Genomic DNA, 26,970 nt, shown 5'->3' on the forward strand with positions numbered 1-26,970 from the left:
TGTCTCCGTTTTGTATGGCCACAGTCTGTGAAAAAAAAAATGGTGAATGAGGCCTTAGGCTGATGGGAGTTTGCGGTCTCACTGAATGCAAGGACTGACACAGTATAGTCGGAAGGTGGCCATGAGCATGCATACTGCACACTTGCGTGGTTACCAACACCGGAGAATCCTCACAGCGTGCAGTGCGTGCAATGTGAGGATTCACTAGTCTGCAGTCACATACAGTGACACACGGAGTGACTGCAGACTTTTTGATTTGGACCGGACAACCCTTTTAACACAACCACTGCGACGCACACGTCTGGAGCCTGGAATGCTGACATTGGCAGGCGTTCTTTGTAGGCTGGAAGCCCGCACACTGCTCTCCCACCCTTGTCACACTGCAGCAGCTCCCATAGTAACCTGTAGTGGTAAGCAACTCCATTCATCGTGTTTACCTCCGTCAGAGGCTATAAAAAATATCCAGTGATTGGTGGGCGTGCCGAGTGTCAGACCCCCATGAATCTCATATTGATGACTTATCCTGTGGAAAGGTCAATAGTATGTCCTTACTGGACAAACCCTTTAATTTTTTCTTTATGTGGTTATATCATTAAGGCCACGGCCCCACTATCAGTATTCGGTCAGTATTTTTTCTCAGAAGTGGGAACCAAAACCAGGTGAGGAACAATCAGAGAAAAGGTCTAATAGAAACAAGTCACCAATTCTGCATTTATCACCCACTCCTGGTTTTGTCTCCCACTCCTGAGAAAGAATACTGATAGTGGGGCTGTGGCCTAAAGGGAATACCTGTTCTAAAACTACAAGTCTGGTGGCACTCTATGTGACTGCAGACTTGTGAACCCTCACATCTAGCACAGTAGACACTGATTATTCTCCATTGTAGGCAGGGAGAATGAGGGGTCATGTGAATGCAAGTATAAAATATGCAGACTCCACATTCTGACTAGATGTGCGCGGCCTTGGTCAATACAGCTCCAGAGAATCCAGGTGTGCACAGTGTGCCTATAGACTCACATTGGGTGCTATATATAGTTTTCATTACACCCTATTCATATATCTCTATAAGGGGTAATGTATGGAACATGTAACAACTCTATCACCACTTTGGATGTGATGTGAGGGAGCTGGTCAGTGCTGCTCTCCACTGTAGTGACGTGTCGGTCGCAAACGAACCGACATAAAGCCGGCTCCCTGGTGTGTACGATGGGAGCCGGCACCCCAGTGTGAGCCACTAAACTCTTTGACTGGCTCTCACTGGGCGTAAAATTGGTGTCTCCAGCTGCCGTAACTCCACCCACCCAAGTCAAACTCTATTCAATTGGCTACTTGCAAGTGGGCGGAGTTTCGGCCCCATCAACGTCATCTTAAATATGTGAACACATATTTATTAGGGATCCATTTAGGATACAAAAGAGCCAGCTCTTTTTGGTGAGCGCAGCCAGGAAAGCAAGATCACCAAAAAGAGCCAGACTGCCCATCACTACTCCACGGATGAGAGGGCACAGGACATAGCTCTGTTATTTCCAATGCTGGGATGAATGACAGAGGTCAGTGTTGGGGCAGAGAATACCCGCCAATAAGTGTGCAGAGGGTGGCGGTGGACACAGAGGCCGGGCTGTGAGGTTAGCCCTAAAGTACAGGTCCGAATCAACTTCAGCGCTGGGGATCTGGCCAATTATTTCCAAGAAAAAAAAAAAAAACGTCAGGACTTTTTAGCCCAATCCCCTCAGATATTGGATCCCCTTTCCTTCTTACGCTCAAACTATCACAAAAGAAGTTACCAAGCTGTCCTCCCTTTATCTGAAATGGAATCTCTCCAAAAACTAAACTTCTTGCGTTTCCTCCCTCTACTAACCTACCTATACCCTATATAACAATTTCTTTGGTTGGTTCAACCATAACTCCCAAGCAGCATCTTGCTGTCTTGGAGTCAGTCGTATGACACAGAACTTTCTTTTATTCCTTATATTAAATCAGTCACTCATGCCACTTTCACTTTAAAAACATCTCCAGAATCTGACCTTTTCTCACCTATGAAAGTGCAAAAACTCTTAGTGTCAGTCTTATTCATTCTCGTGTGGACTACTGCAACTCTCTCCTCTCCAATCCATCCTGGATGTGGCAGTTACGGTGGTATTTCTGTCCAGCTGCTACACGGATGCCTCCACCCTTCACTGCATTGGTCGGCCATCCGCTACAGATTACAATATAACGCTCTCTCTCTTACCCACAAAGCTCTGCACCACCATACATCTCCTCCCTCAAATCTGTCTATCACCCTACTCGTGCTCTTCATTCTACAACTGATCTAATACGAACCTCCTCCATAATTTGAACCTCCCACACCTGTCTCCAAGACTTCTCTCGTGCTGCGCTAGTTCTTTGTAATGCAGTACCTCAGACAATCCGATTAATACCTAGCCCTCCCATTTTTAAGCATGCTCTAAAAACCACATCTCTTTAGACAGGGCTATCACCTCACTTCACTAATCGAACTTTTCCCTGTTTCCTTTTCTTAAACGTTCTAAAAAAAATTTGCCCCCTCCTACTCATCTGTCTCCACATCCTCCATGCACCTAATAGCACTTGGTAACTGTACTTAGTCAGATTCTGGCTGATGACCGATTCTTGCAGCTTTATTTGAAAACCCCTATTTATTAGAATGATGGCTAGACCATACATGACAAGCACTTTTTACCTAGTGTCCCCCCTCAACCATTTCCTTATAGATTGTAACGTTGCGAGTAGGACCCTCACTCCTACTGGCACTGTTGTATTACAGAAGCATCTCACTAAATTAGAATATCATCAAAAAGTTCATTTATTTCAGTTCTTCAATACAAAAAGTGAAACTCATTATATAGAGTCATTACAAACAGAGTGATCAATTTTGAGTGTTTAATTCTGTTAATTGTGATTATTATGGCTTACAGCCAATGAAAACACAAAAGTCACTATCTCAGTAAATTATAATAATTAACAAAAAACACCTTCAAAGGCTTTCTAGGCGTTTAAAAAGGTCCCTTAGTCTATTTCAGTAGGCTCCACAATCATGGGGAAGACTGCTGACTTGACAGATGTCCAGAAGGCAGTCATTGAAACACTCCACAAGGTCCCAGAGTTCCAATTTTCATTTGGAAATCAAGGTCCCAGAGTCTGGAGGAAGAGTGGAGAGGCCACAATCCAAGCTGCTTGAGATCTAGTGTGAAGTTTCCACAATCAGTGATGGTTTGGGGACCATGTCATCTGCTGGTGTAGGTCCACTGTGTTTTATCAAGACCAAAGTCAGAGCAGCCGTCTACCTGGAAATTTTAGAGCACTTCATGCTTCCCTCTGCCGACATGCTTTTTGGAGATGGAAATTTCATTCTCCAGCAGGACTTGGCCCCTGTCCACACTGCCAAAAGTACCAATACCTGGTTTAAAAACAACAGTATCATTGTTCTTGATTGGCCAGCAAACTCGCCTGACCTTAACCCCATAGAGAATCTATGGGGTGTTATCAAGAGGAAGATCAGAGACACCAGACCCAACAATGCAGACGAGCTGAAAGCTGCTATCAAAGCCACCTGGGCTTCCATAACACCTCAGCAGTGCCACAGGCTGATCGTCTCCATGCCTCGCCGCATTGATGCAGTAATTGATGCAAAAGGAGCCCTGACCAAGTATTGAGTGCATTTACTGAACATACATTTCAGTAGCCCAACATTTCGGATTTTAAAAACATTTTTATAAAGTATTCTAATTTACTGAGATAATGACTTTTGTGTTTTCATTGGCTGTAAGCCATAATCATCAACATTAACAGAAATAAACACTTGAAATAGATCACTCTGTGTGTAATGACTCTATATAATATATGAGTTTCACTTTTTGTATTGAAGAACTGAAATCAATTAACTTCTTGATGATATTCTAATTTAGTGAGATGCACCTGTATATGTTACTCGGAAATGTCTTTCTTGTCTGTACATGTCCCCACCTAATTGTAATGTGCAGCAAAATATATTGGCGCTATATAAATAAAATGATTATTATAAAGTAATAGTACATAGTCACCGTAGATTGCTAAAGCGGCATTATGGTTCAAGTAACAGAGTATTTCTTTTCAATTTCTCACAGTCTAGAAGATCACTGCTTGCTGTCATTCATTAGGAACCTTTAACATTTACTATCAATGCAGTAAGACATGCTCACGGCTTGCTACAGTTCCAATACAGTTATAAGAACTATGCAGCCACGTGTCACCAGGACAAATTTAATGCAGGAGCCTTTTAAATAATTGGAATCAGAGATACTAAGAATCCAGATGAGTTGACAGAAAAAGTATCCTGGTAAAGCATATAACTTTATACAATGAATAACCTTTATTTGCTAAAACTATAATAACCTTTTAAAAGGAATTTTCCCTCCATAGTACGTTACGGAATATCACCAGGAAATATTATCACTTCCTGATCATGGGTGCGTAGCCACTGGGATACCAAAATTATTTTATGTACACAGATATCTGACCAATTTCTGTTCAATCAAACCAATTTTAGCCTAATTTCCTGCATGTTTATGGCCAATTGATCTAAGGCTATGTGCCCATGATGCAGAAATGCTCCGGATTTTTCCTGAGCGTTTCTGCATCTCCCTGGCAGCAAAAACGCATGCGGATTGTACATGCAGATTGTACATGCGGATTGTACATGCGGATTGTACATGCGGATGTGAAGCGTTCTTCACTTGCATTTCCGCATGCGGGTGTCAAGCGCTTTCCAAGCGATTTTAGCATCACTTGGAAAGTGCTTGACAACTTGGTCACACTATATAAATCCATGCAACCGGCATGGATTTATATAGTGTGACCGAAAGAATGGTAAAAAATAAAAAAATAAATCTATACTTACCTTCTGATGGCCCCCGGTGTCCTTGTCCTGGCTTGCCGGCAGCTCGCGGTAGACTAAAGGACCTGCCGACGTCAGCGGTCACGTGACCCGTCACATGACTAAATGACGTCACCGCAGGTCCTTTTAGTCTACCGCGAGCTGCCGGCAAGCCAGGACAAGGACACCGGGGGCCATCAGAAGGTAAGTATAATGTATATTTTTTATTTTATTTTTTACAGGTACTATGGTACCCGGGTCTGGAGGAGAGTCTCCTCTACTCCAAAGCCGGGTACTATCCGCATATTGAAACGCATGTTATCCGCATGTACAGATGCAGTGATGCGGATGTCATGCGGCCCAATGCAAGTCAATGGTGGCGAAAACGCCGCGATTCCGCAAAATAATTGGTAGCGCTGCGGATTTTTCCGCAATGATAATCCACAGCGGAAATTTCCGCAGCATGTGCACAGCACATGCGGATTATCATTGGGGAACATGGCAGATCTTCTACTAAGCGTTTTTTAAGCGTTTCTGCAGCGGAATTGCAGCTGGGGAAAGGCTTAAAAAAAGCATAGTGGGCACACAACCTTAGTGAGGTCTCATCTGCCAGAAAACTGATCTAACGTGCATAAAAATGTGCAAAATACAAGTATAGTAAGTAGAAAGGATCTGAAAGACAACTTAATTATATACAATAGGACCGCTATATTTCAGGTCGATTATAGAAGATAAGGATGACTATTTGTTGTGACTATGTGTGTGTATTCAGTACACCCGACATCATTCCTCAGATGAGCATGAATAACCTTGCCTGCCAAGATGTATAAGAGTGTGTATTTGTAAGTGGTGCTCATATATAAAATATTGAATAAATTGAATTGTTTTGAAAATTCTGATTACATTTTTTCAGCATGTGCATATCAGTAACCTGTATATTCATCCTCTGATTTACAGTATAGACCAAAAGTTTGGACACACCTTCTCATTTAAAGATTTTTCTGTATTTTCATGACTATGAAAATTGTACATTCACACTGAAGGCATCAAAACTATGAATTAACACATGTGGAATTATATACTTAACAAAAGTGTGAAACAACCGAAAATATGTCTTATATTCTAGGTTCTTCAAAGTAGCCACCTTTTGCTTTGATGACTGCTTTGCACACTCTTGGCATTCTCTTGATGAGCTTCAAGAGGTAGTCACCGGAAATGGTTTTCACTTCACAGGTGTGCCCTGTCAGGTTTAATAAGTGGGATTTCTTGCCTTATAAATGGGGTTGGGACCATCAGTTGTGTTGTGCAGAAGTCTTGTGAATACACAGCTGATAGTCCTACTGAATAGACTGTTAGAATTTGTATTATGGCAAGAAAAAAGCAGCTAAGTAAAGAAAAATGAGTGGCCATTATTACTTTAAGAAATAAAGGTCAGTCAGTCCGCAAAATTGGCCAAACTTTGAAAGTGTCCTCAAGTGCAGTTGCAAAAACCATCAAGCTCTAAAAAGAAACTGGCTCACATGAGGACCGCCCCAGGAAAGGAAGACCAAGAGTCACCTCTGCTTCTGAGGATAAGTTTATCCGAGTCACCAGCCTCAGAAATCGCAGGTTAACAGCAGCTCAGATTAGAGACCAGGTCAATGCCACACAGAGTTCTAGCAGCAGACACATCTCTTCAACAACTGTTAAGATCAGACTTTGTGCAGCAGGCCTTCATGGTAAAATAACTGCTAGGAAACCACTGCTAAGGACAGGCAACAAGCAGAAGAGACTTGTTTGGGCTAAAGAACACAAAGAATGGACATTAGACCAGTGAAAATCTGTGCTTTGGTCTGATGAGTCCAAATTTGAGATCTTTGGTTCCAACCACCGTGTCTTTGTGCGACGCAGAAAAGGTGAACGGATGGACTCTACATGACTGGTTCCCACCGTGAAGCATGGAGGAGGAGGTGTGATGGTGTGGGGGTGCTTTGCTGGTGACACTGTTGGGAATTTATTCAAAATTGAAGGCATACTGAACCAGCATGGCTACCACAGCATCTTGCAGCGGCACGCTATTCCATCCGGTTTGCGTTTAGTTGGACCATCATTTATTTTTCAACAGGACAATGACCCCAAACACACCTCCAGGCTGTGTAAGGGCTATTTGATCAAGAAGGAGAGTGATGGGGTGCTACACCAGATGACCTGGCCTCCAGTCACCAGACCTGAACCCAATCGAGATGGTTTGGGGTGAGCTGGACCGCAGAGTGAAGGCAAAAGGGCCAACAAGTGCTAAGCATCTCTGGGAACTCCTTGTTGGAAGACCATTTCCGGTGACTACCTCTTGAAGCTCATCAAGAGAATGCCAAGAGTGTGCAAAGCAGTCATCAAAGCAAAAGGTGGCTACTTTGAAGAACCTAGAATATAAGACATATTTTCAGTTGTTTCACACTTTTTTGTTAAGTATATAATTCCACGGGGGCGTGGCCTAGCCAGGGATGTAGGCAGACGTGTTCCGGAGTTCTCCCGCCGACCGTCGCTGTGTGCACCGACCCGGTGTGCCGCCAAGCCCTTCAAACACCGCCGGATCCTGTGGGAAGCTCTCCTGCCGCCCTGGGGAGCGTTTCTGGCAAGCAGGAAAGAAGTAAGGACCCGCATCAGGCAGCGAGATCCCGGCCCTGGCAGAGGGGGCAGGGGCCAAGATGGCGCTGAGACTTAGGAGGAGACGGCCAGAGAGAATGCGGCATGCTCCAGGAGGATGTCGGCCGCTGCACGCCTTGAGAGGTTTGCAAGGGTGGAAGTGGGTGAACACAGTGCTGGACTCTCAGAAAGGGATGCTGGGGCAGAAGATGATATGGAAGATCAGGAGAATACTGTGGGTGCAGAAGATTGTGAGGCTGATGGCTCTGGAGACGTGGTGCAGGACAAAAATGTGGAGTCTGCTGCTGAGCCTGCTGTGGAGGAACCCACTCTGAAAGATGTGTTCACTGTGGTGTCATATTGAAAACAGGCGCTTACAAAGTTGTCAAAGCAGGTTACGGGTGTGCAAGCAGAAATTACTAACATTAAAGTTGCCATGCAGAAAGCTGACATCCGCACAGGAGAGGTAGAGGAAAGAGTGAGCACAGCTGAGGACACTATAATATCTTTACAAACTGCTCAGAAAAAGCTGGACAAGCAATTAACAGATGTCATTGCTAAAAATTATGACTTGGAAAACAGGTCGCAACGTAACAATATCAGGATAGTGGGGGTCCCGGAAAAAGCAGAGGGATCAAACCCTACAGAGTTTATTGAGAACTGGCTGCTGGAAAAATTTGGAGTTGATAAACTGTCAAAGGTCTTTGTTGTAGAACGAGCTCACAGAGTCCCACTGAGACTCCAGCCTCCAGGAGCAGCTCCCCGGGCCATGTTGGCTAGGCTCTTAAATTACAGAGACAGAGACACTATCTTGCGTATGGCGAGGAAGATCAAGGATTTAACAATTGATGGACAAGACATCTCGTTCTACTCAGACTATTCACCCACGGTGCAAAGAATGCGCATGAATTATAGAGATGTAAAGAAAAAATTGAGAGATATGGGACTTACGTATTCTGTGATGTATCCGGCCAAGCTGAGACTGGTTGCACTGGGTAGAGTACACTTTCTGCAATCTCCAGAAGAAGTATTGGACTGGATTGAAAAGAATTCAAGACGAGTGCGAGAGCACAAGGACAGTTGAAGAGAGGCAGATTGTGTATTTGTGAATGTGATTTATATTTATCCTTTGTTATCCTTTTTTGGTGCATTTAACTATTTGTTACAGGATACAAGTTTGCTCATGGACTGGAGCGGCGTACTGGTGGTACATACAGTTTATATACGCTTTATATAATATATGTTTTTCATAAGGCGGGAGAGGCCTTTGGGAAGATAGTTGGTTTATTGTTTTTCTGCAGTTTAGGCAGAAGGGATCAGTTGGTGGAATAGGCCGGTTTCATTCACCCACTCTCGGATAGAGAGAACGTAACGACAAATTTGGAGGTGGATTGGGGGAGATAGGGGCAGTCAGAGGAGTTTTGGTTTGGGGTATGATGGGGGGGAGCGTGGACGGACGGCATGGGGGACATCTTATGATATGGTCATATATACAGACGTTGATTCTGATAAACAACGACCGGTATGGTTAAGGTGTTAAGCTGGAACAAACGTGGTTTGGCGGACCGTAAGAGAAGGGCCATTGTTCTCCAAAATATTATGGCCCACGGGCCTTCCATTATCTGCCCCATGGAAACACACCTGACGAGGGACAAAATTGGGCTACTGGCGAGGAAATGGGTTCAAAAAGCATACCACTCTACTTACTCTGCATATGCGAGAGGGGTTTCCATCCTGGTGCAGGTGGGGACTCCATTTGAGGAGGTTGAGATTAAAATAGATAAAGATGGACAGTACGTTTTTCTAGTCTGCAGACTTTATGGTAAATTATATTGCATGGTGGCAGTGTATTTCCCACCGCCATTTATTGAGACAAAACTGCAAGAGATTATAGAACTTACGAGGCATTGGACAGGGACCCCTGTGTTGCTGATTGGAGATGTTAACAATATAATGAATAAAATTTGGGACAAAACTAGTAGGAAACTGGGAAGAACTGACGGAGAGGGGGAGACACCCTTTGCTAAATATGTGTCAGAAGTGGGCCTGATAGATTTGTGGCGAGTGAGACATATGGGAATGAAGACATATTCATGTTACTCCTTGACGCACGGCTCTAGAATAGATTTAGCCTTGGGAAATGGGTTGGTTAACCAAAACATTGCTCATATTGATTATTTGCCTAGGATACTCTCTGATCATAGTCCCTTGCTGGTGGAACTGAAGTTCGGTATGTGTGGGGATGGTGGACGGAAAGAGTGGAAGGTTCACCCGGTATGGCTGGAAACGGTAGATATTCAGAAAATAGCAGGAGAGGTGGAGGAATTCTTCCAGAACAATATGGGAAGTACAGCCATAGGAACTGTGTGGGACACAATGAAGGCCTATGCTAGGGGTTTATTGATTCGAGATATCTCCAGATGTAAAAGTCAGAACAGATTGGAGGAAAGAGAGGCATTGGCTGCGCTGAGGGGGGGCAGAGGAGGAGTTGGTGCTTAATCCCACCGTAGAGGCGCAACAGAACATGAAGGAAGCTCAAAAAGAGGTGGATAAAATATTTCTGGCCAATGGGGAAAAGAAGAGGGAATTCCAAAAAATTGCCTTTTATGAAGAGGGTGAAAAAGTTTGTCACCTGCTGTCTACTATAGCGGCAGCGCAGAGGGAACCGGGATTTGTGTATGGTCTCTTGGATCCAACTGGCACCCTGGTCACTGAAACGCGAGATATCTTGAGGGTGTTTAGAGACTTTTATAGTGACCTATATAACTCTAAATTAAAGAACACGGGAGATGATATAGACCAATTTTTGAGGGGTACTCAGATATCTAGGCTTAGTGAGGAGGCTAGGGATAGCTTGGAGGGCCCCCTGACGGTAGAGGAAATGGAGGAAGCTTTGGCTTCAATGGCTAATAATAAAGTCCCAGGTGCAGATGGTTTACCAACAGAATTCTATAAACATCTTAGAGATGTACTATTGCCAAAATTGAAAGATGTGTTTTTGGCGGCTCTGGAGGTGGGAGAATTACCAGAGTCAATGCGGGAGGCTACGGTGGTGGTTCTGCCCAAGGCAGATAAGGACCGGACACAGCCAGATTCGAATAGACCCATATCCCTACTACCGGCTGATATTAAAATTTTAGCTAAAGTAATGTCTAACTGACTGAGCCGGGTGGTTTCTGGCGTAGTACACCCGGATCAGTCAGGATTTATGCCGGATAGATCGACGGCCATTAACTTGAGGCGGCTATTCTTTAATATGCAATTGGCCGCTGATAATACTGGGCATAGAGTGGTGGTCTCATTACACACACGGAAAGCCTTTGATAGTGTAGAGTGGAGTTATCTCTGGCATGTTCTCCAGTTGATGGGAATTGGTTCGGTTTTTAGGCGTGGATAAAATTACTATATACACGTCCGGTGGCCAGATTGAGAGTAAATGGGGAGCGGTCAGATAAATTTGATTTGACTAGAGGAACTAGACAGGGCAGCCCCCTCTCCCCGCTGTTATTTGGCCATAGAGCCGTTGGCTGCTGTACTGAGACAATCAGACGTGGTGAGGCGATTCCGGTATGGTGTGGCGGAGGAGAAGATAGCGTTGTACGCAGAGGATATTTTATTATTCTTACAGGACCCTCAGATGTCATTACATGGAGCAATAGCCATTATCAATAGATTTGGTTTATTATCTGGGTTACAAATTAACTGGGATAAATCTCATATTATGGAAATAGATTCCCTGAATAGTTTAGATGTTGAACAGGTGGAGCGTACACAACTCAAATTGGTGCGAGAATTTAAGTATCTTGGAAATACAATAACATTACCAGTAAAGGAGTACCTTCAGTTGAACGTATACCCGATACTGGGGAAATTAAAGGATAAAGCATCTACATGGAGCAAAATGCGCCTCTCGGCGGTGGGACACACCAATCTTCTTAAAATGGTGCTGATGCCCAAGTTGTTGTACGTTTTACATAACTCCCCTGTGTGGATTCCTCAGCCAGTGTTCCAGCGCATTAATGCAATATTTAGAGATCTGGTCTGGGGTGGAGGGAGCCTAGGATTAAGCTGGAGACTCTCCAGAGGCCGAAGGAGGAGGGGGGGGGTCTCGCCCTACCAAACCCATGGGTATATTTTTTGGCAGCACAGTCCCAACATATTAGAGGGTGGGCGCAGAGGGCAGGGAAGGGGACTATTCAGGCGGTTCTGGAACTTTATCTTAAAAAGAGTCCATTGGTAATGGGTTTAGAAACGGGACTTTTTGGGAGGATGGGCAAGTCATACCCGACCTGTGGCCTACTCCATAAATTGTGGACAAGGGTGAAGAAGATTAGAGACATAGTGGGGCTGACAACGTATACTCCTATTTGGGATAATGAAAACCTATGTGAATTTTACAAAATAAGAGAGCCGAGAGGCTGGGTGGCAAAGGGTATACAATATATCTACCAACTGATGGATAACCAAAATATAAAAACCCTAGAGACGCTGAAAGAGGAATTTCACTTATCGGACAGGCACAGCTATCAATATACACAGGTTAAACATGCATTTATTAAACAAGGGAAAATTAGGAACCTATCTGTTCAAAGGGATATCGTCATTGATTATATTTGTATGGGGGGGGGATGTACAACAGGTGTTATATCTACGGTGTATGTGGATCTGCTTCACACCTTTCTACTGAATTATCCTGTTTTGGCTAAGGGAAAGTGGGAGGCAGATGTTGGTACCATTGAGGATGACAAATGGGAATCCATATTAGAATATATCCCCAAGCCGTCTCTAAGTGAACCTGCCAGAATGTCCCAACTACTTATTATTCACAGAGCGTATAGGTCGCCTGATTTTTTGTTCAGAATAGGAGTACGGGAGACCTCGGATTGCCCGAGATGTGGGTCAGAAGCTGCTGATATACTACATGCTATGTGGAATTTCCCAAAACTTGCAAGCTATTGGTCTGAAGTAGTTGCTCTAATTGAAGGGCGTTATCACTGTATAATTCCTAGGAATCCAATAGTTTGCTTGTTGGGATATGTGGAGGAACTTGTGGGGAATGATATCGCAAAAGTAGCAATTGCCAGACTCTTATATTAAGCTAGAAAGGTAATAGCAAGGTATTGGGTGCGAATGGAACCTCCCTCTAGACCAGAGTACATAAGGCAGGTGGACTATGTGGTACGGATGGAGGAGAAAATTTATTTAAAAAGGAAAAATGCCAAACTCAGTGACAACCTATGGGCACCATGGAAGGTGTGATTAATGCTATTGAAGGGAAGATTCCGGTGAATACACTACGAAATGCATTGAAATGGTTATAGGATGTTTTGTGTGATATTGGATCATATCTTATATAATGATGAGGGATTATTGCTGTCTGTTAAAGGGGAGGGGGGTTGAGGGTGGGGCTCTTTTTGCTATAAGAAAATGGAAAATTGTTATGCTGAAGTTGTATTTCATCATTTTTTTCTCTAAATGAATAAAAATTTATCTGATTTTAAAAAAAAAGTATATAATTCCACATGTGTTAATTCATAGTTTTGATGCCTTCAGTGTGAATGTACAATTTTCAAAGTCATGAAAATACAGAAAAATCTTTAAATGAGAAGGTGTGTCCAAACTTTTGGTCTGTACTGTATATAATTACACAACTTTTCCTTCTTGGTGTTGCAATTTCAATGCTGAGTCGTGTACATTTAATTTAAATGCCATGTGACTTCAGACTTCTGAATGATGACTTTGCACATTCCCAGTATTGCAGTGAGATTGACTACATACATGCGATTTCCATACATACAGACTAGACGCATTCAGCTTCTCTCAATTCAATTCTATTGAGAGAAGCCGGATGACGCTAGTTAGCACGTGACCGTATGTATGCAAACTGAATACATCACCAGTGGCTCGCAACCGCAATACCAGGGAATAGAGACAGCGTGTGCGCTGCACACTGTCAAGATTCAGAAGTCTGCAGTTACATGGAATGACTTGCAGACTTCGCTACCTAACTTGGACAATCCCTAAAATTTGATTTAAATAGGTCATTTTCTGATGATGCCTTCTCTTTAAAAGAGGCGCAACACAGCTTTATTTACTCTAAAGGGAATATTTAGGGTGATTCATGCTAGCCAAACCACAGGCAGTATAAATTGACACTTGGTATATTATTTTCTGAAATGTACTTTGAAGATCCGACAGAAGATGAGTCAAGTCTAGCACTGCCCCCAGCTGGCTCCACTCAGCACTGCAGAAGGTGATTGGTCTCTTCCTCGCGTATACACAGGGAGAGACCTGTAAACCAGCTGGGGCCAGACTAGTCTCATCTCCAGCAATGGTCCCCAGCCGATTCTTCAAAATACACTGCTCAAAAAAATAAAGGGAACACTTAACCAACAGAATATAACTCCAAGTAAATCAAACTTCTGTGAAATCAAACTGTCCATTTAGGAAGCAACACTGATTGTCAATCTATTCCACATGCTGTTGTGTAAATGGAATAGACAATAGATGGAAATTATTGGCAATTAGAAAGATACCCTCAATAAAGGAGTGGTTCTGCAGGTGGGGACCACAGACCACATCTCAGTACCAATGCTTTCTGGCTGATGTTTTGGTCACTTTTGAATGTTGGTTGTGCTTTCACACTCGTGGTAGCATGAGAAGGACTCTACAACCCACAGAAGTTGCTCAGGTAGTGCAGCTCATCCAGGATGGCACATCAATGCGAGCTGTGGCAAGAAGGTTTGCTGTGTCTGTCAGCATAGTGTCCAGAGGCTGGAGGCGCTACCAGGAGACAGGCCAGTACTCCAGGAGACGTGGAGTGGGCCGTAGGAGGGCAACAACCCAGCAGCAGGACCGCTACCTCCGCCTTTGTGCAAGGAGGAACACTGCCAGAGCCCTGCAAAATGACCTCCAGCAGGCCACAAATGTGTATGTGTCTGCACAAACAGTTAAAAACCGACTCCATGAGGGTGGTATGAGGGCCCGACGTCCACAGATGGGGGTTGTGCTCACAGCCCAACACCGTGCAGGACGCTTGGCATTTGGCACAGAACATCAGGATTGGCAAAGTGTGCTCTTCACAGATGAAAGCAGGTTCACACTGAGCACATGTGACAGACCTGACAGTCCGGAGACGTCATGGAGAGCGATCTGCTGCCTGTAACATCCTTCAGCATCACCGGTTTGGCAGTGGGTCAGTAATGGTGTGGGGTGGCATTTTTTTGGAGGGCCGCACAGCCCTCCATGTGCTCGCCAGAGGTAGCCTGACTGCCATTAGGTACCGAGATGAGATCCTCAGACCCCTTGTGAGACCATATGCTGGTGCGGTTGGCCCTGGGTTCCTCCTAATGCAGGGACATCTGGGACATCATGTCTCGCTCCATCCACCAACGTCACGTTGCACCACAGACTGTCCAGGAGTTGACCGATGCTTTAGTCCAGGTCTGACAGGAGATCCCACAGGAGACCATCCGCAACCTCATCAGGAGCATGCCCAGGCGTTGTAGGGAGGTCATACAGGCACGTGGAGGCCGCACACAATACTGAGCCTCATTTTGACTTGTTTTAAGGACATTACATCAAAGTTGGATCAGCCTGTATCCAGGCCTCCATTGGTTAATAAATTTGATTTCCATTGAGGATTTTTGTGTGATTTTGTTGTCAGCACATTCAACTTTGTACAGAACAAAGTATTCAATGAGAATATTTCATTCATTCAGATCTAGGATGGGTTATTTGAGTGTTCCCTTTATTTTTTTGAGCAGTGTATATTTTCTCTGAAACGCAGCCAGGAGTATTATTCTCTAAACCGCTTCAGCAAGTGTGTAGTCAAGGTGTAATTCCTGCTGCCTGCGGTTTGAGCAGCATGAGTCGCCTGACAGGTTCACTTTAATGAGTTGGTATTACAGTTCTCTACAGTGTCTCACAATACCCGGCCATGTGCTGAAAAGTGCAACACACAAAGCACAATTCCAGTGGTCATGGGGGTCACAGAAGTAGGACCTCTGCATCATTAAGTGAGCATCCTAGTGATCAATAACAACATACCTCCAGGTTATATTCCATTGCAGTCTCCAGGTCATCTCGTTTCGCTGCAAGCTGAGCCAAGTTTTTATATGTTGAATACTTTAGCATTAATCCAGGATGCTTTAGACCCTCTCTTTCTTCACTCAAAGGAACAGCCTGAAACATGGAAGACAATTATTTATGTAGCATATTCTTCCTCACAGCAAGTACCCAGGTGACTTGAGCAACAGCATCGATCATAAAAGTGAAAGAGAAATAAAATAACGAATAAAAATGTGAAATAGAGGATTTTTGTACTTACTGTAAAATCACTTTTTCGTAGCCTTCATTGGGGGGGGGGGGGGGGAGCACACAAAATAACAAAGGGTGTACACTGCTACCACCATGAAGCTGACAGTAAGAATTACAACCTAAAGAAAAAAAAGTCGGCTCCACTTCAGCATGCTACATCCACCTACTGGCATCCAGAGTTGTGGAGTCGGAGTCGTCGAGTCCATTTTGGTGGAGTTGGTATAAAATGGACAGACTCCGAAAATATATAATAAATTAGTACAGCAGTACAATGCAGCATGTGCTGTAAATGTTTTCATAAGAATTTGAGAAAGTTATGAAATGTCCTATAAATGTCTGGTCTGTTCCTGATCTAAGGATCTCGGCTTTTAGTGGAGATGAATCTGTGCTGCACTTTATGTACACGCTCAGTAGTGAGGCAGGGAAATTGAGCAATTTGTTGGAGGTTTGGCTTACCGACTCCACAGCCCTACTGGCAAACAATCTATTCAGTCAGTGAGCAAAGTAGTAGAAGCTGGGGAAAAAAAAAAAAATAATGAACACATGCCCAACAAGATAAAAAAGGGTGGATGCTGTGACCCCCAATGAAGGCTACGCAAAAAAGATTTTACAAAAAGTAAGAAAAGAAAAAAAAGGCTCTTTTTTCAGGTTCTTCATAGGGAGAAACAGCAGTGCCAAGGTTAGGAAATACTTAAATGTGTAAGGCAAATCCCTCAGGTAGTCACCCAAATGACTGCCGCTTGCAGAACCTTTTTGCCTTTTTACCTCTTGAGCAGCCCTCATCTCCTATCTCAGTAATGGGAAAGTCTGTCTTCACCGAATACAGATTTTTACCCCAGAATTTAGAATTTTGATAATTAACGATGAATTCTGGCAGAGAAAGAGCACTTTTTTTTATAAGATATATTGCAAAGTGGTTATTTTCATTTGTACTATTGATTTATGAAATAAAAATGAAAAACAACGGTTACGCTTTAAACGAGCAATGATCGTCTTAGAGGCAGAGCGATCTCGACAAGGTTGTTCTGGGATCACAAACAGGGAGTCCGAACGTCTGAAAGGGGATGTCACTGACAGAGAATGAAGCCCAGCTCTGACCACATCCAAACAGTGAAAGGATTTCTCCACTGAATTAGAGGGGGACAGCAGAATAATCTCTTCATTAAGAAGGAAAAAAAATCCCATCTTGAGAAGGAAAGGGGTAACTGGACGAAAAACCACCTTGTCCAAGTGAAGGACAAAGAAAGGAGAGCGGAAGGATACAGTCACCAGTTCAGATTCTCGCCTAGTGGAAGTGATTGCAATAGCCACCATCCGCGTAAGCCAGAGCGGGGAAATGTTGTGGATTGGTTCAAAGGAGGACACTAAAGGGTTAAGCGCCAGGTTAAGGTTCCTAGAATCCAAGCGAGGCCGGTAAGGAAGAACAGAGTGCGCCACAGCCTGAAGAAAAGTCCTGATTTGAAACTAAAAAAAGCCAGATCTTTCTGAATAAGGATGGGCAAGGGCGAGACCTAGCCCCTGAGGGGGCTGAGGACTAAGTCAGACTCAAGACCCGACTGCAAAAATGTAAGGAGAGAGATGGTAGAGAAAAAAACAACCTTGTGTCCTTGTGAGATTTGCACCAGTGGAAGAAGGCCTTCTAGGTTTGGTGGTAGCTACAAGATGAGCATGACTTCTGCGCTTTGATCATGGTCTGCACCACCTGATCAGAAAAACCTGAGGATTTTAGAACTGTGGCTTCAACAGCCATGCTATTAAATTGAGCAACTGAGAATTCGGGGGAAAAAGGGGACCCTGGGAAAGTATATCTGGTCAATCTGGAAGTCTCCATGAAACGTCTATGAGGAGGTTGACCATTTCTGTGCACCATGATCTTCTTGGCCAGTCCAGGTCCATGAGGATGAAAGGAATTCCTTCTGAATTGATCTTCTTGAGAAACGTGAGCAGCAAAGGTAGAGGAGTGAACAGATAAGGGAGGGAAAATTGGGACCATGGAATCGCCAGAGCGACTGAGATGACCGCTAAAGGTTCTTAAACTCTAGACACGCACCAAGAAACTTTGAAGTTGTGTCTGGACGCCATCAAGTCGACGTTTGGAGTGCCCCACTGTAGACAGATCTGATCAAAAATGATCGTATGGTTGACCTCCCCACAATATGTTTCACTGGCAATTAAAAACAAGCTAATCCAAATGTATAAATTCCATCAATGCTACCTGACACCTAACAGGTTATGTAAAATGGGTTGATCTACCAATGCAGATTGCCATAGGTGTGGGGAAGAGGCGGTAGATTATATACACCTGATGTGGTATTGCCCTCATATTGCATACTTTTGGAAAGAGTTCATACAATCCCCAGTATTACTCTGCCCTAATGTGTGTGTATTAGGAATCCTTGATGAGGAGACCTGGCTTTACTACCAGGGCTGTGGAGTTGGAGTCTGTATAAAATGGACCGACTCAGACTCCTAAAATATATAATAAATTGGGTTCAGTAGTTCAATGCAGTTTGTGGGGAATATTTTTTCATAAGAATTTGGGAAAGTTATGAAATGTCCTATAAACGTCTGTCCTATTCCTGATCTAAGGGTCTAGACTTTTAGGTGAGATTAATCTGTGCTACAGTAAATTTATCACTTAAACATGAGCCATTTATGGGGGAGCTGGAATCAGTGTCATGGAAATTGATGAGTTGGAGTCGGAGGTTTAGCTTACCAACGCCACAGCCCTGGATGACACACTAAGCAGAGATCAGAGATGACTTTGGCTGATGAAACATTCGAAGCAGGACAGTGTGTCCAGAGTAATCTGCAGACTCAAGGTTCTATGAGTTGGAGCAAGCCTTAACAAGGATATTAGAGGCTATGCGCTGCAAACAGCACAAGCTGCATCAGGTTGGCCCAACGGGAGAGTCTTACTGGCAGTTGTAGTGTTGATTCCCAGGGATAGACAGCCAACCAGTCCTGACTTGAAGTATGCGAAGGAGCGCTGGGAAGGATGGCCCTGAGGTCAGGGATCGTGGTGTCCGCCGTAAGCATGCTTGAGAATTCTGGCATGGCTGGGAATGCATGCAGACTGATGAAATGGCAGAGCCCGGGAAGGAGGGGGTGAGGACACTGCAGAGCGATAAGAAAGCCCATACAAGAGCCTGATTGACTGAGGAAAAGAGGGCGTGGCCAGTCAGGCCCAGCTAGTCTGCAGTAAAAGCCGGGGACTAAATTTGAGCTCCAGCTCAAGTAAAGGCACCAGGAGGACCGCGGAAAAAGCGGAAAGAACTGGAAAAGTAGTAGCGCCAAGAGGACCCCTGCGAAGGATACAAGACAGAAAAAGGCAAAAAAATAGGGATGGAAAAATCCCTGAGAGGATAAAAAAAAGTTGGGCTTTTAAGAAGCAGCTGCCGCTGGGAATGTGAGCCAGGAGCTAGCGCAATGCAGCAGGATGCAGGGTGAAGATCTACTTTCCTGTCCTGAAGAGGTACGATCCATTGATTCAGATCTTCGACCCAGTCTTCGCTCCATGCAACGCACCACCCTCTTAATGGCGAGCGGGCAGGAGACCAAGGGCAAGGACACTGACTGTTAGGTGAAGAAAAGGTCCTGCCATCCAGATAAGAGAAACTGGACTCTGGAAGACTGTACTCTCCGTATTTTGGGTCTAGACCACAGAGGGGACCATTCCCTCTGTTTTCCTATCTAAAGGAGTCAAGAGATGAAGTTTAGTAAAAATAATAAAAACACCAACCGAAACCGGTCTGGAGAATTCAGACCCGTGTCTGCCACCTACGTGACACTAAGCCAAACTGAATAGCTTAATGCCAATAGGAGGGTGTAGCCAGCTGAGGAGGAGCCAACTTTTTTCTTCTGGTTGTAATTCTTAGTATCAGCCTCCTGTTGGCAGCAGCGTACACCCCATGGTTTCCTTTGTCCCCAAAGAAGCACATGAGAAAAGATACTATTAGAGAAATTGAATATCAAGTCTATAAAACACAAGTTAAGTCAGACAGAGAATGATGAGCAGAATGAAACATGCCCACAAACAAAGGCTCAAATAATGGACCACAAATGCAGTGTTACGTGTCTGCCTACTGAATGTGCTCCCTCACAAGGCTCATTAACAATACATTCTTAAGTATATGACCCTTCTCAAATATTCTGGTCCTAAGTGGATTTCCATGTGAAATCTGCTAAAATTTCTCTTCCAGTGCATGAGAATAGAGTTCATGTAACTGAGATCACATGCACCACCCTTGTAACAATCCTCAAGGAACAGCAGCAGAAATCTGAGTCTGATCATCTGCTAAACCCAAGTTAGATTTGCCACAAGCAAATCCATAGCATATGAGCATGGCTCATCAGAAAAACATGAACATAATAATACAAATAAAGACAGGCAGGTAAACCATTTCACTCACTTCCTGCAGAAGACGAGTATCTAGCAGCTGGTGGTAGGCCTGGGAGGACTCGTCATAGCGGTCAAGCTTCTGTAGGTCCAAGGCCTTGTGATAAAGTGCAAATGCCTCAGCTTCCTACAAAAAGAAAACCAATGATACTCCATGTATGGAAACAAAGGCAACTTCAAAGAATGACATGGCTCCACTTACTTGGGCCTCTTTGGTCTGTGTTTTGTGGCTCTTAAAAGTTTCTTCATGTTCTCCTTCTACAGCTGAGGCCGCGTTTAAGGCGGCTATACGAATCTAGCAGCAAAATAATGAAAATGAGTCAGATGTTAACAACAACTGGCATTAACCTAAAGTTTGATAGGGCGTGAATTACCATTCTGATGATTCAGTGGGGGTTCTTACAGCTACGTATAGGTATCCATTCTGGAAGAAAGAAAGATGAATGTGACTATGGGCAGAATATCCACTACTTACAAAAACACGTACAAAATACAAGTATTTCAGTGTGGCTGAAAATGGAGTAAAAAATATTGGAGATTTTTTTACTGATATTCTGGACTCAAAGTTATAAGCGAGTTTGCGAAATTATTAATCATCTTCAACAGGCCATGTCAGGAGCAGGTTTATCTCACCAGCCGCCATGAAGCATTTCATTTATCCTGCAGAGCTGAAGAAAGGTAAGCTATGGGATCCAGTAGATGGATCTTTTTAAAAGGGAATGTGTTGTCAGAAAATTACCTATTGTTTAAATCAGGTTTTTGTGTTACATGTATTATTAAAAAAAAATTGGCAATTTTTTCATATCAAGATCTTTATTAAAGAAAAAACAAATTAGTAATTTTGCAACTTTTATGCTGGTGTCATTTTAGACTTTCTGTACTTTTAAGGAGTATTTACAATAGTTTCCTTATCATTAGAGGCAGGATTACATTGACAGGTAACACATCTATACACCTTTGATAACACAGGATCCATCAATCCCACTAGGAGATGTCACACCTCCCCCTGCTGCCCTCCCATAACAATGACATTTGTACAGACTCATTAGATACTTCAATACAAAGGCTAGCCAAAATGGTCAGTCACCAAGCATATCTACATGTGTTGTTTCCTGAAACAAAAAGGACGCTAGAGACTAAGATTAAAACCCAGCGGCAAATGTGAAACTTAAAAGATTTTGAATTTTAATAAAGGACATGCTGTGGAATAAAAGCATTGCCTTTTTTTTAAATATATTTAACACAAAAATCTTACATTCCCTTTAACAAGTAGCTGTAAATAGCATACTGTCTCTTTAATTAGCATGAGCAGATTAAAGGGATTGTCAACTGCTGGACAATCCCTTCTCAATCACTTCTGTGTGCCATATAAAACAAAAATATTTGATGCTTATTCCCTGCATGTGACCACTGCGGTCGATCAGCTGGGGCCCTGAGTATTCCGCCAGAATAGACGTCCACTCTGACAAAACAGAAAATGCTCACACAAAGCAGCGATCACATGACGCGGGCAGCTGAGGATAGCAGCACCAACATCACAGGTACGGCATTGCTGCAGGAGGGGAGTATAGATTGGTTTTATTTAATGTGGGGCACCAAAGTGATGAAGCATGGGCTGTCCAGAGTTGGACAACACTTTTAAAATGTTAGATCATTCATTTATGGTAAGTGGGGGTCTGATTCCTAGTTCCCCAACTATCCGTAGATCAGTACCTCTGGACATCTCTATGGGCGTCGTATCACAATCAGTACATTAAACAGAAGAATGGTGATGGGTGAAGCATTAGGAAGCAGAGGTCATTTTTCTACACTTTATTATTCTGTATCACGCATATTTAACATGATTTTCAAAAACATTTCAAATTTGACATCATGCATCCAGACGACACAGCCGTATGGGTTTTTTATTGTGAGACAAGTTTAAATGCGATTACACTTGTGTTCAAAAGTTTACATACCCCGGCAGAATTTTTCCTTTCTTGGCCTTGTTTCAGAGAATATGAATGATAACAAAAAAACTTTTTCTCCCCTCATAGTTATTGGTTGCGTGAAGCCATTTATTGTCAAACTACTGTGTTTTCTCTTTTTAAATCTTAAATGACAACCAAAAACATCCAAATGACCCTGATCAAAAGTTCACATACCCTGATAACATGCACAGAATTTGACACAAATGGCTACTAAAGGTAACATCCTCACCTGTGACCTGTTTGCTTGTAATCAGTGTGTGTGCATAAAAGCTGAGTGAGTTTCTGGGATCCAGACAGACTCTTGAATCTTTCATCCAGCCACTGACGTTTCTGTACTGTGAGTCATGGGGAAAGCAAAAGAATTGTCAATGGATCTACGGGAAAAGGTAGTTAAACTGTATAACACAGGGAAGGGATACAAAAAAATATCCAAGGAATTGATAATGTCAGTCAGCAGCGTTCAAACTGTGATTAACAAATGGAAAATCAGGGGCTCTGTAAAAACCAAACCACGGTCAGGTAGACCAACAAAAATTTCGCCACAACTCCCAGGAAAATTGTTCAGGATGCAAAGAAAAACCCACAAATAACATCAGCTGAAAACTAGCGGTGTGGTTGTTTCAAGATGCACAATAAGGAGGCACTTGAAGAAAAATGGGCTGCATGGTCAAGTCGCCAGAAGAGAGCCATTACTGCGCAAATACCACAAAGTATCTCGCCTACAATACGCCAAACAGCACAGAGACAAGCCTCAAAACTTCTGGAACAAGGTAATTTGGAGTGGTGAGACCAAAATTTACTTTTTGGCAACAACCATAAACGTTACATTTGGAGAGAGGTCAACAAGGCCTATGATGAAAGGAACACCATTCCTACTGTAAAGCACAGAGGTGGATCGCTGATGTTTTGGGGGATGTGTGAGCTACAAAGGTACAGGAAACTTGGTAAAAGGTGAAGGAAAGATAAATGCAGCATGTTATCAGCAAATACTGGAGGCAAATTTGCACTCATCAGCCCGGAAGCTGTGCATGGGACGTACTTGGAGGTTCCAACATGACAACGATCCAAAACACAAGGCCAAGCCGACCTGTCATTGGCTACAGCAGAACAAAGTGAAGGTTCTGGAGTGGCCATCTCAGTCTCCTGACCTCAATATCATTGAGCCACTCTGGGGAGATCTCAAGCGCGCAGTTCATGCTAGACAGCCCAGGAATTTACAGGAACTGGAGGCTTTTTTCCAAGAAGAATGGTCAGCTTTACCATCTGAGAAAATAAAGAACCTCATCCACAACTACCACAAAGGACTTCAAGCTGTCATTGATGTTAGAGGGGGCAAAACACGGTATTAAGAGCAGGGCCGTGGAGTCGGGAGTCGGTGTCCATTTTGGTGGAGTCGGAATAAAAGGGGCGAGGGACGGCTCAGAGATTGGATACCAGTCTAACGCTGAAATCTTGTCTTCGGAAAGAAAAACTTTTGCCTGGATGGTGTTAAACAGCATTTTCAGGAGGATGAGGCCAGGGCTGTGGAGTCGGAGTCGTGGAGTCGGTGTCCATTTTGGTGGAGTCGGAATCGGTATCAAATGGACCAATTCCGACTCCTAAAATATAGATATATAAATTGGGTACAGTAGTTTAATGCAGTTTGTGGGGAATATTTTTTCATAAGAATTTGGGAAAGTTATGAAATGTCCTATAATTGTCTGTCATATTTCTGATCTAAGGCTATGTGCCCACGTTGCAGAAATGACGCAGAAAATTTCTGCATGTCCTTTCTCGGAAAAACGCTTGCGGAATTTGGCAAGCGTTTTTCGCGCGTTTATGATGCGTTTGGGACATGCGGAATTGCCTTGCGTTTTTTATTGCATTGACAAGGCAATTCCGCATGCGTAAACGCAAAATTAATGGACATGCTGCGGATTTCTGAGCGCATCAAAAACGCTGCGGAAAAATCTGCAACATGGGCATTGAAATTGCGGATTCTCATTGGGGGCCATGGGGGACGGATTACCAAGCGTTTCACAAGCGTTTACGCTGCGGAAATTCCGCAGTATATACGCTTGTAAAACGCTACGTGGGCACGGACCCTAAGAGTCTAGACTTTTAGCTGAGATGAATCTGTGCTACAGTAAATGTATCACTTAAACATGAGCCATGTATGAGGGAGTCGGAGTCATGGAAATTGAGGAGTCGGAGGTTTGGCTTACCGACTCCACAGCCCTGATTAAGAACTGGGGTATGTGAACTTTTGATCAGGGTCATTAAGATTTAAAAAGAGAAAACACAGTAGTTTGACAATAAATGGCTTCACCCAACCAATAACCATGAGTGGAGAAAACGTTTTTTGTTATCATTCATATTCTCTGAAACAAGGCCAAGAACGGAAAAATTCTGCCGGGGTATGTAAACTTTTGAGCACAACTGTATATAAAGACATTTTCCCACAAAAGACATCATCTATCTACAGGGCAGGTGATAAGATGTCTGATCACCGTCTCCGCTTGTTCCTAAATTTGGTTGTGTCGGAACAGAGCCTTGGTCATGAATGAGCCGTCACTCCATTCATGTCTGTAGCACTGAGAGATACAGCCAAGTACTCTACTCTATCAGTTTCAGAAAACACCAAGTAGGGCGGCAGGAATCATTCACAACAATGCCGCTCCCCATTCAGGCCCAACTACAGTCACAAAAACAGAGTTGAAAACTCCTGTTCTCATAATTGTTAGGGTGCTTTCACAATGCATCTAGTACACGCTCAGTGACCCCCTCGGGGTTAATGTCCAAACCCATTCCCCCTTGCAAAACGGGATTCAGACGTATGCGCCGACAGGGCTATAGGCTACAATAGGGCTGGCAGAGCAAACAGGCGCTCTCCAGTGCATCATTTTCAGACATATACGCCTACTGGAGGCGGACACCAAGACAACATAGACTGCGTCTGGGTCTACGTCTCTAGTAGGTGTACACGCTAGAAAATGATGCACAGCAGAGCACGTCCGCTCTCTCTGCACCATTATAGTCTATGGCCCCATCGGCGCATACGTCCAAATCCCGTTTTGTGGGGGGGTTCTCACATATGTCCTGACGGGGCCACCAAGCATGTTCTAGACGCAAAGTGAAAGCACCTTTAGCTGTGCCAATGGTGGGACACCCAGTGAAGAGCCCCTTATCACCTCTTCTGTGGATAGACAAGTGTCTTAGGGTATGTGAATGTTTTTGATTTTCTTTTTTACCTATTCATTAGAATCAGTGAAAAATGCTGCAAAAACCTGAAAGAATTGACATGCTGCAGATTAGAAACTAAGCAGCCAGTGTTTGAGATTTCAGAAATCTGATTCAGTTTGTTGGTACGGTAAAACATTACTTTCTTCATAGGAAAAATGCAGGAAAGCCACATCAAAAACCCTTACCCCAAACCCTATTGTGGGAATTCCACTTTCATTTTCTTCTGAAGCAGGAATAAAGAACCACGCTTTCCAAAAGTTGTTCCAGTGCAGTGAAAATTGTCGAAAAGACCACCTCCTTGAGAAGATCATCGCCATACTCAAACCAAATTTTGTTGTGGGGTCCCACAACCTGGAAGTTGGAGGCCTGATTTCTTGATTTTGAAAGAAAATAGAGCCCTTTAGGCTATGTTCACACATCATGGTATTTTCAGCGTTTTTTGATGCGTTTTTTTATGCAAATTTTCAGCTGCGTTTTGCAGTACCAGCAAAGTCTATGAGATTCCAGAATTCCTTATTCCCACTTCATGGGGGTTTTTTGTTCAGGAATTTGTGCTTTGCATGTTTTTTTTGAAAAGTAGAGCATGTCACTTGTTTCAGAGTTTTTTCACCCACTGGAAGTAAGGGGTGATGAAAAAAACACTGAAAAAACGCACCAAAAACACAGGTGTCAAGTTTTCAGCGTTTTTTGTGCATAATCCAGAATGAGATTTTTTTTCACTGAACTTTATCTACATGTATAATAGACAAAAGGACAGTGAAAAAATGCTGAAAAAAACTCAGCTAAAAAAAAAGGGAAAAACACAAGAAAATAGCAACAAAAACAAGACATCAGGTTTTGCTGCAGAAAATCAACGCAGTAAAAACCATGATGTGTGAACATAGCCTTAGGGAGGCATTTTGCTTCTAAGCAGTTTTGTTAGTAGATAATATTTAGAAAAATCACCAATATGGAGCTGCCCAGGCTTTTATTAAATAAGAAGAAACAGAAAACTATTTTCCAATAAACATTTATGGGAATTTATTATTGCAAGGCGGCATTTCTTAAAAGTAACGTACAATGCAAAGATACATAACAGTCCAGTAAGAAGTTATAGAAAAATTAAGTAAGTAATGAGAACTTTTAGGCCACGTTCACACGTTCAGTATTTGGTCAGCATTTTACATCAGTATTTTTAAGCCAAAACCAGGAGTGGGTGATAAATACAGAAGTGGTGACGTGTTTCTATTATACTTTTCCTCTGATTGTTCCACTCCTGGTTTTGGATTACAAATACTGATGCAAAATACTGACCGAATACTGAACGTGTGAACGTGGCCTAAAGGAAAGTTCTGGGATTTGTCAAAAGTAGACAAAAAGGTAAGCATGGTTATAAAATAAAGAAATAGTTCCTGCTTACCCCTAAAAAGTGGCCCTACCTGGTATCAGAAGTGATGATGGCGCGTCCATTAGTCACCTGACTGCTGCATCCAATCACTGGCCTCCATGATGTTTGTACAGCACATGGCAGCTGAGCCTAGTGACTGGCTGCAGCGGTCAGCTGACTGAAAGACGGGCTGTCATCA

The 26,970-nt window shown here is 43.4% G+C and overlaps 1 protein-coding gene across 6 annotated transcripts in view; it reads right to left on the minus strand.

Moving 5' to 3' along the window:
- The window catches only part of CABIN1 (calcineurin binding protein 1), a 222,666-nt gene that overhangs the window by 194,787 nt on the left and 909 nt on the right, over positions 1–26,970 (minus strand). For 5 of the 6 annotated variants that reach the window (XM_073674401.1, XM_073674383.1, XM_073674411.1 and 2 more), the window contains exons 2-5: positions 20,588–20,637; positions 20,416–20,508; positions 20,227–20,340; positions 15,545–15,679 (exon numbers count right to left, since the gene is read on the minus strand). In XM_073674401.1, the coding sequence (XP_073530502.1) occupies positions 15,545–15,679; positions 20,227–20,340; positions 20,416–20,508; positions 20,588–20,590 (345 nt within the window). In that variant the 5' untranslated portion in view covers positions 20,591–20,637. Of the gene's footprint in view, positions 1–15,544; positions 15,680–20,226; positions 20,341–20,415; positions 20,509–20,587; positions 20,638–22,412; positions 22,519–26,970 lie in introns of all 6 variants that reach the window. The other variant, XM_073674374.1, reaches the window with a different exon arrangement.

Source organism: Phyllobates terribilis, unplaced genomic scaffold, assembly GCF_046119375.1.
Source record: "Phyllobates terribilis strain yellow unplaced genomic scaffold, ASM4611937v1 Scaffold_1__5_contigs__length_1240528914, whole genome shotgun sequence".
NCBI lineage: Eukaryota > Metazoa > Chordata > Amphibia > Anura > Dendrobatidae > Phyllobates > Phyllobates terribilis.